General features: G+C 42.1%; 1 protein-coding gene across 3 annotated transcripts in view; it reads left to right on the forward strand.

The window, feature by feature from the left end:
- ibtk (inhibitor of Bruton agammaglobulinemia tyrosine kinase) overlaps positions 1-14826 on the forward strand; it is a 153849-nt gene that overhangs the window by 120759 nt on the left and 18264 nt on the right. For all 3 annotated transcript variants that reach the window (XM_078542452.1, XM_078542450.1, XM_078542451.1), the window contains 2 exons: positions 4957-5108; positions 11039-11193. In XM_078542452.1, the coding sequence (XP_078398578.1) occupies positions 4957-5108; positions 11039-11193 (307 nt within the window). The remainder of the gene's footprint in view (positions 1-4956; positions 5109-11038; positions 11194-14826) is intronic.

A 14826-nucleotide genomic window follows, 5' to 3' on the forward strand; every position in this document is an offset into this window, starting at 1 on the left:
CTACAGTATTGCTATTGTTAGGGGGCCTATAGATGACTCCCACTAGTTTCGTCTTCCTCTTGTTATTTCTTACCTCCACCCAAATGGATTTTACATCATCTGATCCAAGATAATTTCTTGCTATCATACTTATTCCATCCAGTACTAACAAAGCTACCCCATCACCCTTTCCTTCCTGCCTGCCCTTTCCAAAGGTCACATACCCCTGAATATTTAGTTCCCAGCTTTGGTCTCCTTGTAACCACATCTCTGTAATGGCTATAAGATCAAAACCCATTAACCTCTATTTGTGCCATTAATTCATTTGTTTTGTTCCGAATTCTGTGTGCGTTTAAGTAACGAGCCAATAAGTTTGCCTTTTTAACATTTTTTTCCCCCTTTGACCCTATTTGCTGCTTTTTTTTATGTTTGTACACTCGGTCCCTTCCTGTCACACTCTTGGTATCATTAGCTAAATAGCTGCCCTGCAAGGCTGCCATATCCTTTTGCTTTGTAACCCTACGTATCCCTTTTCCTGAACCGTCCCCCCACCGCCCCCTCCCAGGCCTCTATTTAGTTTAAAGCCCTCTGTACAGCTCTAGTTATTTGATTCACCAGGACACTGGCCTCAGCACAGTTCAAGTGAAGACCGTCCCACCAGAAAAGGTCCCTTTTACCCCAGTACTGGTGCCAATGCCCCATGAACTGAAACCCATTCCTCCCACACCAACCTTTGAGCCATGCATTTAACTCCTTGACTTTATTTCCCCTATGCCAGTTTGCCTGTGGCTCAGGTAGTAACCCCGAGATTATTACCTTGGGGGGTTCTGCTTTTTAACTTGGCTCCTAACTGTTCAAATTCTTTCAGCAGAACCTCCTTTCTAATCCTACCAATGTCATTGGAACCAATGTGGATGACGACAACTGGATCCCTCCCCTCCCAATCCAAGTGCCCCTCCAGCCCTGAGGAGATGTCCTTAACCCTGGCACAGGGCAGGCAACACAGCCTTCAGGACTCAACGTTCATGGCTGCAGAGAACAGTATCTATCCCCCTAATTATACTGCCCCTACCACCACTACGTTCCTATTTCCTCCCCCCACTTGAATGATTCCCTGTACCACAATGCCATGGTCAGTTCGTTCATCCTCCCCGCAGTCCCTGCTCTTGTCCACACAGCTTGCGAGAAACTCATAACCGTTGGACATTTTGCAGGGGCCGAGGCTCCTTGAACGCTACCCTCTGGGTCCCCAACCTGCCTCACCTGCAGTCACACCCTCCTGTCCCTGATCACAGTACACATTTGAATTACCTAATCTGAGGGGTGTGACTGCCTCCTGGAGCAAAGTGTCCAGGTAACGTTCCCCCTCCCTAATGTGGCACAATGTCTGCAGCTCTGACTCCAGCTCCTCAACTCAGATCCGAAGTTCCTCGAGTTGCAACACTTAATACAGATGTGTTTCGCCCTGGATCACCTTGGTGTCCAGCAGCTCCCATATGCTGCAGTAGCAACATGTCATTCGTCCTGCCATCGCTAATGTATTTTATTTATGAATTAATTATTCTTGTATCCCTGCTCTTTACACTTGAAAAATCCCCCGCTCTTTACAATTTATTGTAATTAATTTTTACACCAGTATCCTTCAAAGAAAAGAATGTTCAGGTCATGAAGTCAGGCACTTGTGGCTATTGTATCAGGGGTTTCAATTGCTTTATTGGTGTACTTGGAGCTTTGGAATCTGGCTAGGAAGCTTTTTAAAGCCTCTTCTTAAAAGGCAAAGGCCTTTCTCTGCAGCTGTTGTATTATCAGTATTATTCTGCATACAATGCCCAGTCTCTTCTGAGTTTTGGGATAAAAGGATTTCAATATCAGACAACCACTTTCAGTCACATGGCCAACGGCCATTGATATACCATCACAGTATCTTTACAGTGCAGAAGGAGGCCAATTCTGGTCACGTGACCAATGGCCATTGGTATACCATCACAGTATCTTTACAGTGCAGAAGGAGGCCAGTTCTGGTCACATGACCAACGGCCATTGATATACCATCACAATATGTTTACAGTGCAGAAGGAGGCCAGTTGGCCCATCGAGTCTGCACTAGCTCTCTGAAAGAGCATTCCACCTAGTCCCACTCCCCTGCCCCATTACCTTGCACATTCTCTCTTTTCATGTAGCAATCCAATTCCCTTTTGAATACCTCGATCAAACCCGTGTCTACCACCCTTTCAGGAAGTTTGTTCCAGATTCCAACCACCCTCTGAGTGAAAACATTTTTCCTCACATTCTGGTTGTCCTGGTTTTTTTTTACATGTAAGTATGATCAAATAAATTTCTGATGAAATCTATGTCTACAACAATAACAACTTATATTTATCTAGTACCTTTAAGATAATGAAATGTCCGAAGGCACGTCTCAGGAGTATTATAAAACAAAATATAACACTGAGCCACTTAAGGAGATATTAGGTCAGATGACCAAAAGCTTGGCTAAGGAGGTAGGTTTTCAAGAAGTGTTTTAAAGGAGGAAGGTGAGGTAGAGAGATGGAGAAGTGTAGGGAAAGTATTCCAGAGTTGGGGGCCTAGGGTAACTGAAGATACAACCACCAATGGTGGAAAAATTAAAATTGGGGATGCAGAAGATGTCTAGCTAAAATGTTCCTCTAATAATCCACCTCACTTCATAGCAGATCTGATTCTCAGCAGGTCCATAATAGGTTGAAATTCACTGCCATTTCATTTACACTTTTATAATGTACCTGATTTTAAAGTAAAGTTGAAAAAAGTCAATTTTCAAAAAGAAAGGAAACAATTAAAAGTGTAAGTTATTCAGACAGCTTTTCAAGGCAGAGGGAGAGTGATTACATTGCACTAGAAAATTTACATATTCAGTGGCCTCACCTTTGAAAGCTATTTGTTCCCATGATTTGTTGGTTAATTGTCAATTAGAAAGAGAAGCAGGCCATTCAGCCCTTTGAACCTGTTCCCTGTGAAGATCCACGGGACATTTTACAAAGCTAAAGGTGCTATGTAAGTGCAAGTTGTTGTTGATTAATTACCTTATGAATACTGCATAGTGGGATCCACATGTAGCCCAAGAACCCTTCAGACATACTTATGAAATGAATGTTGGGGAGGAGAAATTCCCCATTTGCCCCTCAGAAATTACTGTGGGATTAATGATCCTTCATCCAAACTATGGTTCACGACATGCCTGAGGTGCCGTAAACCACGAATCCTTTCAAAGCTACCCTGACTCCATGAAAACTGCAGAGAACTAGGACATGCCTATTCCTGCAATGGAGCTGGCCAAGTCAAGAGTGCAGGGAGTGGCACGCGACAAAAACCAGCCCACACTTTTGAACGGCACTGGTAAAAATCCAAAATCCCCCAAAAAGGTTGGGAATCCAAGAATCGGGCCCCAGCTGCCATTTTCACCCCTCCATGGAGTTTCCCCGGTTCCGTGAAAATCCAACCCATCAGAGAAGGTGACCAAAAGCATGATCAAAGAGGTAACTTTTCAGGATTTACTCAAAGGAAGAGAGAAAAATAGAGAGGTTTAAGGATGGAATTCCAGAGCTTAAGGCCTAGGATAGCTGGAGGAATAGCTGCCAATGATGGAGAGAAGGCATTTAGCGATGAGCAGGAGGCCAGAATTGGAGGAGCACACAGATCTCAGAGGATTCTAAGAAGAGTCATACGGACTCGAAACATTAACTCTGTTTCTCTCTCCACAGATGCTGTCAGACCTGCTGAGTTTTTCCAGCATTTTTCTGTTTTTATTTCAGTTTTCCAGCATCCGCAGTATTTTGCTAGAAGGTAGAAGGTGGTCTTTCACACTTAACTTGTGGATAACTGATGTTATCAACTTTCTTTGTTTCACTGCAAATGACATAGAGTCATCGAACTCCTAGACTCTTGTGTTTTGGAGTAAGCTTCACACAGTGGCAGGTGTGAATTCCACAAAGGAGTGCTGTCTAGGCATGTCCATTCAAGGGGTGACCCTCACCCAGTATGATTTAAATTGGGACTTTCTGGAAGCTTGATAATCTGGATTGAAGTTGCAACAGCCACCTGACCTGCTTGGCAGCCATCTTAACAGTTCATCAATGCCCAAATTTAAATAAATAAAGGCACCACAAGCTTTCTTATGAACATAGTCCATATGACTCCATTTGTTTAGAGGTTGTTGCTGATATATTCAGCCCTGGTTCAAGGTTGAAACAATAAGGTGCTAAAGATGCCAGGTCTCAAAGCAGCTGTGACGTAGTCTGGTTAGGAGGGATGTAGGGAGACTACTGTGGCTACCAGGCCTTCAGATTGGAAATTTCATTTAATGCTGGTTAGATGGGGCAGGAGGAAAAAAAAACACTTTTGCAATAAAACTTACGAAAAAAAAACTAGCATGGCCCACAAAGAACCTGCACTAAGTTTCACTTCTGCAGATCTGAGATAGCTGAAGTAGGCACTGAGGCTGGAAAAATATTAGAAAGGCCTAACAGAAGAAAGCAAGCTCCAGACTTTACACTCTGATCTCTGAAAGAAGGTGGGATTTCTGGACAGAACTAATTGGACGGATTTACAGAAGGGCATCAGCAATTACATAATTTTAAATATTTATTTATGAATTATTTGATTTTACATGATATGTATTAGAAATAAAACTTCTAAAAACGAATCATAAAAATATTGTTTGAGAAAATTGGCTTGTTTTCTGACAGCTGTTCATTCTGGATAGGTGGATTGAGGGAAAAATGTAGTTTTGCTGGTAGCTTTAAAAAAATAATTCAATGAATCCACATGATTAACCTGACTGGCTATTTGAGTCAATTTGAAAAATTGTGACACATGATTTTGTATGCTATGGATGTATTTAAGTTGTACTCTACAGATTGAAGATGGGGTGTATGCAAGACTTTTCATTACAACATTTTATAACTTTTGTTTTAAGATGAATATTCGTTATTCTTACAGATTTGCAAAGACCTGCTAAAACTAATTCAGTGGAATCCCTGCAGGAGATGTTGATGTCTGATTCTGAAGGCAGCTATGCTGGTGGAGTAGCCAGTCCCAGAGAGTTAGCTTCACCTGATTTTTCAGCTGGACTCTGCCAGGAGAAATTGGAGGTCTGCAAACTATATACAGCATATTGTTGATGACTATGATAGTTATAGTGCAATACAAAACCAGGCTAAAACACTCCAGTCTTGAGCCACTTTACAGCTTTGGGGTGCTTTGGCAGTCCTTCTCTATTTCCCTAATTTCCTGTTGCACACTGTCCTTTGTCATTTGTTACAGCTGTTCACTATCTTACTGACTATCTTTCATCATTATTGTATTTTGTCTGATGTGAATACTACTATTTTAAAAGACAAAGGAAATTTAAGTGCATTTGAAGTGAGTAACTTTTAAACTTTTCTGACAGTAATATGAAACCTAAATCAAATAAATATTGCAGAGTTGGTAGGGCTTTAGTCAAAGTGAATCAAAAACATATAAATTGCAGCTTCTAGAATAGATGTTTGCATAAATTTACCTGTTTCATAAAACTTCTAACCTTTTTATGACTGTCAGCAGTTTATATTTCTATCTACATAAAAATGTAGATGGCTTTCCTCATGTTAACGAACCAAGTTTAGCTAAAAAACAAAGCAAACGCTATAAAATATATATGAAACTAATGTTGACAATTTTTGCATTGTATTCAATATATTTTCTAGGTATATTTTCATTAAAGCCTAAATAATATAGTTTTCTAATACCTGGAACTGATCTATATGATAATTACATTTAACCTTTTTTAGCAAAACATTTTACATATAATGTTCGTTGATTACACTGCATTAGAAATATAAGTGCTAAAGTAATTGTACAAATCAAATAACTTGATATGTAGCTAATGATTGGCCAGTGTATGGCATATAATTTTAGTAGGTTTTGAGGCATAATCTGATATGATTTATTTATGATGAATCTTATAGCCCTACTCTCTCTACCTACAATATGAGCTGTACTCTGTCACAACTTACAAAATTGGTTTACTTTAGGCTAGCCCAGGAAATTCTTGCCTCCTTGAGTTTGTAACTGTTGGTTTGTAACTTTTCAGCCGAAAGGATTGACCTCCAATCACAATGAACTTCCTTTGTGCTAGCTACTTAGGAGTTATCCCCCTGATTCCCATTGACTTCAGTTGGTGACAGACACAGATGAGTGCTGCTTTGATATAAAGGGCAGGCACTCTTACCTCGCCTTTGGAATTCAGCTTTAGTGTCCATGTTTGGACCAAGGCTGTAATGCAGGCTGGAGTCAGGTAGTCCTGGTGGTAACTCAAACTGAGCATCATTGAGCAGGTTATTGGTGAGAAAGTGCTGCTTGATAGCAATTAATGATTTTTATTTTTGTTGCTAATTGAGAGTAGGCTTTTATATTAGTAATTGGCAGAGTTAACTATGTCCTTTTTGTGGACAGATATACCTGGGCAATTTTCCACTTTGTCAGGTTGATGCCAGTGTTGTGGTTGTACTGGAACAGCTTGTCCAGAGATGCAGCTACTTCTGAAGCACACGTCCTCAGCACGAGAGCTAGGATGCTGTTGGGACCCAGAGCCGTTGCTGTGTTCAGTGCACTAATGCTGAAACAGACACTAATGTTCTTATAATTAAACTTGTAAAATCTGGAATAAAAACAGAAAATGGTGGCAATGCTCAGCAGGTCAGGCAGCATCTGTGGAGAGAGAAACAGAGTTAACGTTTCAGGTCGATGACCCTTCATCAGAACTGGGGAAAGTTAGAGATGTGGTAGGTTTTGAGCAAGTAAAAGGTGGGGGAGAGGGGAAAAAGGGACAATATAAAATAAGGGATACAACTCTACAGGGTGTGCAGGAGCAGAGGGGCCTGGATGTATATGTGCTCAGGTCATTAAAGGTGGCAGGATAGGTGGAGAGAGCAGTTGATAAAACATACAGTAACCAAAGCTTTATGAATAGTTGCATAGAGAACAGGAGCAAGGAGGTTATGCTGAACTTGTATAAGACACTAGTTGGACCTCAGTTGGAATATTGTGTACAGTCCCGGGTGCCGCACTTTAGGAAGGATCTGAATGCATTGGAAAGAGTACGGAAGAGTCTTACTTCACTTATGAAGACAGATTGGAGAAGTTTGGAGAGTTTTCCTTGGAGAAGAGAAGGCTAAGAGGAGATTTGGTAGAGGTGCTCAAAATCATGAGGGAGCTGGACAGAGTAGATGGGGAGAAACTGTTCCCACACGTAAAAGGATTGAGAACAAGACACAGATTTAAAGTAATTTGCAAAAGAGGCAAATGCGATGTGAGAAAAAGCTTTTTTACCCAGCGAGTGGTTCTGGTCTGGAATGTGCGGCCTGGAAGGGTGGTAGAGGCAGTTTCAATCGAGGCATTTAAGAGGGCATTTGATGTTTCTATTCAAATAATCAATGTTCAGGGTTACAGGGAAAATGCAGGAGAATGGCACTAGGTCATAATACTCATTCGTGAGCTGGTGTTGACATGATGGGCTGAATGGCCTCCTTCTGTACCATAACAATTCTGTGATTCTGAGAACAAACAGGAAGGCCTGTGATAGGGTAGAGGGAAAGTGAGATTGAAGGATTAAATGTTTCATAGTTCTGGTTGTTGGAGGTCAATCGTGTCAGTTCCAGGACATCACTGCAGAAGTTCCTCAGGGTAGTGTCCTAGGTGCAACCATCTTCAGGTGCTTCAGCAATGACCTTCCTTCCATCATGAGTTCAGAAGTGGGGATGTTCGCTGATTGTGCAATGTTCAGCACCATTCGAAACTCCTCAGATACTGAATCAGTCCATGCCCATATGCAGCAAGACCTGGACAATATCCAGTATGGGCTGACAAGTGGCAAGTAACATTTGCGCCACACAAGTAACAGGAAATGACCACCTCCAACAAGAGAGAATCTAACCATCGCCCCTTGATGTTCAATGGTATTACCATTGCTGAATCCCCCACTATCAACATCCTAGGGGTTACAATTGACAAGAAACTGAACTAGACTAGCCATATAAATACTGTGGCTACAAGAGGGGAGGTGGTGGCGCAGTGGCATTGTCACTGGATTGGTTATGCTCGGGAATCCTACCACAGCAGATGGTGGAATTTGAATCCAATAAAAATCTGGAACTAAAAGTCTAATGATGACCATGAAACCATTGTCGATTGTCATAAAAACCCGTCTGATTCACTAATGTGCTTTAGGGAAGGAAACCTGCTGTCCTTACCTGGTCTGGCCTACATATGACTCCAGACCCACAGCAACGTGGTTGACTCTCAAATGCCCTCTGAACAAGGGAAATTGGGGAAGGGCAATAAATGCTAGCCAAGCCGGTGCCGCCCACATCCCATGAATCAATATATTAAAAAATTTAAAAAGAGCAAATCAGGCTTGGAATCCTACAGCAAGTAACTCACCTCCTGACTCTCCAGAGTCTGTTCACCATCTACAAGGCACAACTCAAGAGTGTGGTGGAATACTCTCCATTTGTCTGGATGAGTGCAGTTCCCACAACACTCAAGAAGCTTGACACCATCCAGGACAAAGCAGCCTGTTTGATTGGCACCCTATCTACAAACATTCACTCCCTCCACCACCGAAGTACAGTAGTAGCAATGTGTATCGTCTACAAGATGCACTGCAGGAACTCACCAAGGTTCTTTAGGCAGCACCTTCAAAACCCACGACCCCTACCATCTAGAAGAAGTACAGCAGACACATGTGAACACCCACCACCTGGAAATTCCCCTCCAAGCAACTTGCCATCCTGACTTGGAAATATATCACCGTTCCTTCATTGTCGCTTGGTCAAAATCTTGAATCTCTCTCCCTAACAGCACTGTGAGTGTACCTACACCACATGGACTGCAGCGGTTCAAGAAGGCAGCTCACCACCACCTCCTCGAGGGCAATTAGGGGTGGGCAATAAATGCTGGCCAAGCCAGCGATGCCACTTCTCATGAATAAATGGGAAAAAAAGGTTCATAGTAGAAAAGCCAAAGGGAGTGGTAATAGCAATAGCAAATAAACAAAAAGTATGTCTAAATGAGGTGTGAATGACAGATTAGCAGCCCTCCTTCCTGTAGAGACACTCTTCCAATCTCAGTTTCTCCATCTCCATTTCATCTATTCTGATGATGCAACCTTCCATACTTGTGCACTCAATATGTCTGTCTTATTCCTCAACCAAGGATTCCGTCCACCATTCACCACCCCCACAGTTTGACAGGGTCCTCCATTGTGTCATCTGTTTCATGCATCTCTGCTATTAGCCCTTTAGAATCATGGAATACAAAAAGAAGGAATAAAGAAAAAAATGAACCAACAAAAAAAATGCATGAGATAGAATGGAGGCAGAGGTTATGATCTAAAATTATTGAACTCAATGTCGAGTCCAGGAGGTTGTAGAGTGCCAAGAGAGATGAGGTACTGTTCCTCGAATTTACATTGAGCTTCTTTGGAACACCGTAGCAGGCCGAGGACAGAAAGGTCAGAGTGGGTGCAAGGTGGAAAACTGAAATGATAAGCGGCTGGAAGCTCAGGGTCATGTTTGCGGACTGCATGGAGGTGTTCAGTAAAACAGCACCCAGCCTGCATTTGGTCTCCGCTATGTAGAAGAAGACCACGTTGTGAGCAGCAAATTCAGTGTACAAAGTTGAAAGAAGTACAAACGAGTCAATGTTTCATTTGGACGGAGTATTTCGAACCTTGGATGGTGAGAAGGGAGGAGAAAAGACGGCTGAGAAGAGACTTGATAGAGGAATTCAAAATCATGATGGGTGTGGACAGAGTAGTTGGGAAACAATGTTCCCACTTATGAAAGGATCGAGAACATGAGGGCACAGATTTAAAGTAATTGGCAAAAGAAGCAAAAGTGATAAACTTTTTCATGCAGCGAGTGGTTAAAGCCTGGAATGTACTGCATGAGAGTGTGGTGGAGCCAAATTCGATTAAAGCATTCAAAAGGGAATTAGATTGTTATATGAAAGGAGAGAATGTGCAGGGTAACGGGGAAAAGGCAAGAGAATGGCACTAAGTGAATTGCTCATTCAGAGAGCTGGTGTAGACATGATGGGCTGAATGGCTTCCTGAGTTGTAACAATTCTGTGATTCTGAAGAGAGAGAGAAAGGACTGAGAGCAGTGGTGCATGGAATAGTTCAGACACAGCAGAGGGCCCTGTCAGCTTAGGGGTGGTGGGCGTAATCCTCAGTTGAGGAATAAGAAAGACATATTGAATGCACTGGTATGGAAGGTTCCATAATCGGAACAGATGTGACGGAGAAACTGGGACATTGGAATAGAGTCCTTACAGGAAGCAAGATGTGAGGAAGTGTAGTCAACGGTAGCTGTGGGAGTCAGTGGGCTAGTGAATATTAGTTGATAGCCTATCCCCAGAAATGGAGGCAGAGAAGTCAAGGAAGGCAAGGAAAGAATCAGAAATGGACCAGGTAAGGGTGAGAGAAAGGTGAAAATTGGGGACAGAGTCGACAAAATTTTCCAGCTCATGGTGAGAGTAGGAATGGCACTGATACAATCATTAATGTGCCTGAAAAAGAGATAAGGGAGCACACCTGGAATAATGAATGTTCTGCATAGCCCACAAAAGGGAGGCATAACTAGGACCTGCTTTTACCCGTTGCAACACCTTTTATTTGGAGGCAGTGAGTAGAGTTGAAGGAGAAATTATTCAATATGAGAACATGTTCAACAGCTGGCGGAGGATGGTGGGATGGGGACTGGTTGGGCCTCCTTTTCAAGGAAGAAGCGGAGAGCTCTCTGACATCCCTGGTGGGGGATGTCATGGTGAGACAGCCAAAGTTTTGTTCTTGTAGTTTGACATTGTCAGGACCCATCAATTGGATTGACTACCTTGTAATGTACTAGCAGCTATCTATTATCCTATGTAATTAATTGCTTGTGGTACTTAATGAGAATTTAATGACTAAGTTGATCAGTAATTTCAAGTGTTTAAAGCATCTTTGCAGTGGTATTTTATACATGATTGTTTCAAATTTTAGATTGATGAAAGAGCCCATGTTTCTGAGATGAAAAATCCAACTGAAGAGGCAAAAATGAATGAAAAAATATGGACGTCTAAGAGAGAGTCTAACCCAAAGCCCATTCCTAGATCCAACTCTGGAAGTGCTACTGGCTGGGTAACCAGTTCTTTCAGGTATAAATATATCACATTTTGATTTAGAAAGCTATCAGTGTGAATATTTAAGTTGCATGTCTGTATATCAAGAATATTGTATGTTTGATCTATGCGTGATAAAAATATTTTTAGTGTAATTTAGTTCTGTCCAGTGTTTGAGTTATACATATTGTAAATGTCTTGCAATAAAGCACATTCTGTCCTTTAACAGCACCGTTTATGTGGCATCTTTAATGTAAAACATGCTAAAGCACTGTAGAGGGATGATTGGGGGAAAAAAGTGGATATTAAGCCAAAGGAAAGCTGACCAAAACTTTTTCAAAGGGGTAGACTTTAAGGAGTCTGATAGGAACCTAGGACTTAGGAGTAGGCCATTCGGTCCTTCGAGCCTGCTCTGCCATTCAATAAGATCATGGCTGATCTGGTTGTAGTCTCAATTCCACTTTCCTGCCTGTCCTCCATAATGCATGACTCTGTTATCCATCAAAAATCTATCTAGCTCAGCCTTGATTAAATTCAATGACCTATCCTCCACTTCTTTCTGGGAAAGTGAATTCCACGGACAAATGCACCTTTGAGAGAAAAATAATTTCCTCATCTCCATCTTAAAAGGGAGACCTCACCCACATGAGGAAACATCCTCCTGGGGGAAGATGGACTTGCTAAAAAAAATTAGAGGATCAAGAAATGGTAATATCTCAAATTAATTTGGCATATTCCTCACATTAAAATTGAAAAACTCTGGATACATCAATCTTAGCTCCACAATCTATAATAGAATCATAGAAAATTAGAGCACAGAAGGAGGCCATTCAGCCCATCATGTCTGTGCAGGCCGTCAAGTAGCCATCATGCCTGATCCCACTTTCCAGCTCTTGGTCCTTACCCTTGTCGGTTATGGCACTTTTGTGTTTATCCAAGTACTTTATAATTGATCCGAAAGTTACTACCTTTACCACCCTTTCAGGCAGAAAGTTCCAGATCTCTTCCACCCTATGGGTAAAAAAAATTCCCCTGAATCCTCTCTAAACCTGTTCTGTCTTACCCTAAATCTATGTCATTTGATTATGAACCCCTACCCACTCTATCTAGACCTCTCAAAATTTTATAAATTAGACCTCCCATCAGCTTCCTCTGCCCCAAAGAAAACAACCCTAGCCTATCCAATCTTTCTTAACTAAAATTCTCCAGTCCTGGCAACATCTCCTTAAATCTCCTCTGTACACTCTTGAGTGCAATCACGTCTTTCCTATAGTGTGGTGACCAGAACACAGTACTCCATCTGTGGCTTTATCTAGTGTTTTATACAGTTCCAGCATTACTTCCCTGCTCTTTTATTCTATACTTTGGCTAATAAAGACAAGTGTCCCATATGCCTTCTTGACCACCTTATCTACTTGTCTAGCCACCTTCAGGGATCTGTGGGCATGCACTCCAACATCTTTCTGTTCCTCTACACTTCTTGTTCACACACACACAATCACAGTGCAGAAGAGGCCCTTCGGCCCATCGAGTCTGCACCGACACTTGAGAAACACCTGACCTACCTACCTAATCCCATTTACCAGCACTTGGCCCATAGCCTTGAATGTTATCCTATTTATTGTATATTCTCTCGCCTTGTTAGCCTTTCCAAAATATGTTACCTCACACTTCTCTGGATTGAACTCCATTTGTTATGGTTGTGCCTACCTGACTAGTCCATTGATATCTTCCTGCAGTCTAGAGTATTTTCTGCCTTATTAACCACGCGGCCAATTTTTGTATTATCTACTTCTTAACCATACTCACTACACTCAAGTCGAAATCATTGATGTATACCACAAAAAGCAAAGGGCCTAGTACTGAACCCTGCGGAGCCCCACTGCAAACAGCATCAAGTCACAAAAACACCCATTGACCATTACTCTTTGGTTCCTGCCTCTGAACTAATTTTTGATCTAACTTGCCACTTTGCCTTGGATCATTTTACTTTAATGACTAGTCTGCCTCCTGGAACCTTATCATTACCCCTGTCAACCCTCCTTGATCTTGCACAAAAAATTCAATCATGTCAGTCAGACATGACCTTCCCTTAACAAATTCATGCTGACTGTCTTTTATTAATGGTGTCTTTTTAAATGAAGTTTTATCCTGTCCCTCAGAAATTTTTCTGATCATTTTTCCACCACCGAGGTTAGGCCGACTGGCCAGTAATCACTTGGTCTACCCTTTCTCCCATTTTAAACAATGGAACATTGTTATCTGCCCTCCATTCCTCAGACACCACACCTGTGGGCAGAGAGGATTGGAAAATGATGGTCAGAGCCTTGCCTATTTCTTCTCTGGCTTCCCTTAACATCTGAGGATACATCGGCAGCCCACCCACCATATTAAAATTACCAATTAAGGGCAAGTTAGGAACGAAAACAGAAAATGTTGGAAAAACTCAGCAGGTCTAACAGCATCTATGGAGAGAAAAACAGAGTTAACGCTTCAAGTCCGTGTTTTTCTCTCCACAGATGCTGAGTTTTTCCAGCATTTTCTGTTTTCGTTTCCGATTTCCAGCATCCGCAGTATTTTGCTTTTATCTAAGGGTTAATTAGGCTTTATTGGGGCCCTAATAGTACACTGCCCACGCCATAATACGGCTGTGCGGGCAGCAGGGCGGGAGCAGGAGCCTGATTTTTAACCTCAAATGGTTAAAGGGCGGGAAGGAAGTAGGGGAGTGTCGCTCGTCGTCCTTTGCAGATCACAGGGCAGCCCCTGCTTAGACTGAACCTCCTGTTCGTTCCTACCCTCTCCCTCTGTTAAAACCACCTTCTCCCCTCAATTGCCCCTGCCACCCCCCCCAATAGTCTCTGATAGGCCCTATTCTTTGGTTATCCTTTTGCTCTTTGTGTGTTTATAAAACATCTTTAGGTTTTCCTGGATAATACTTGCTGATAATTTTTTTATGTCCTCTTTGTTTTCCTAATTTCCTATTTAAGTTCACCCCTCCACTTAGACTCCTTTAGGTCTTCTATAGTATTGAGCTCTTGGTATCTTTCATAAGCTTCCCATTTTTCCTTCATCCACTCCTTTTAAGGCCTTGACGTCCAAGGGGCTGTGGGTTTGTTAGTCTCACCTGTTTTCTTTAAGAGAACATACTTGTTCTGATCCCTCATTATCTCTTCTTCTGATCTGGAGCTGACTTACTGCACCTGTAGCCAGACATCAGGAAAACACATGTTAAGAAACTGGAGGAATGGTCCACAGTGCAACAGTTTAGAAAGCCTTCTGGGATCAAAATTCATTTTGAACAGTGGCACAGAAATGAGCAGGATCCCATTAGCTACCTATTATATACTTCATCCGAAGTTCAGTTTAACTGACATTAGTTAGTTAAATGTGGAAATGTGTGTTAGGCAGGCCGTGTAACATGATGTCAATATGATACCTGCGACTAGTGCTCCTGCCCAAGGTGAATTGCTGCCCAATTGAGTCCTCCTTCCCAGTGCTACTTCATTTCCCTTCAAAGCCATCATTCTTTCTGCTGCCTCTTCCTACGCTCCTTGCTCATCCTGTCCCAGTCATCTTCCTTACTCATCCCTGGATCCTTGTTGCTTCTCTCTCTTCCTTTTCTGTGTCTCGCTATCTCGTGCTCACTCGCTCGTAGCCCGTCGCTCGCTC

This window comes from Cetorhinus maximus, chromosome 5 (genome assembly GCF_964194155.1).
Source record: "Cetorhinus maximus chromosome 5, sCetMax3.hap1.1, whole genome shotgun sequence".
NCBI classification, from domain to species: domain Eukaryota; kingdom Metazoa; phylum Chordata; class Chondrichthyes; order Lamniformes; family Cetorhinidae; genus Cetorhinus; species Cetorhinus maximus.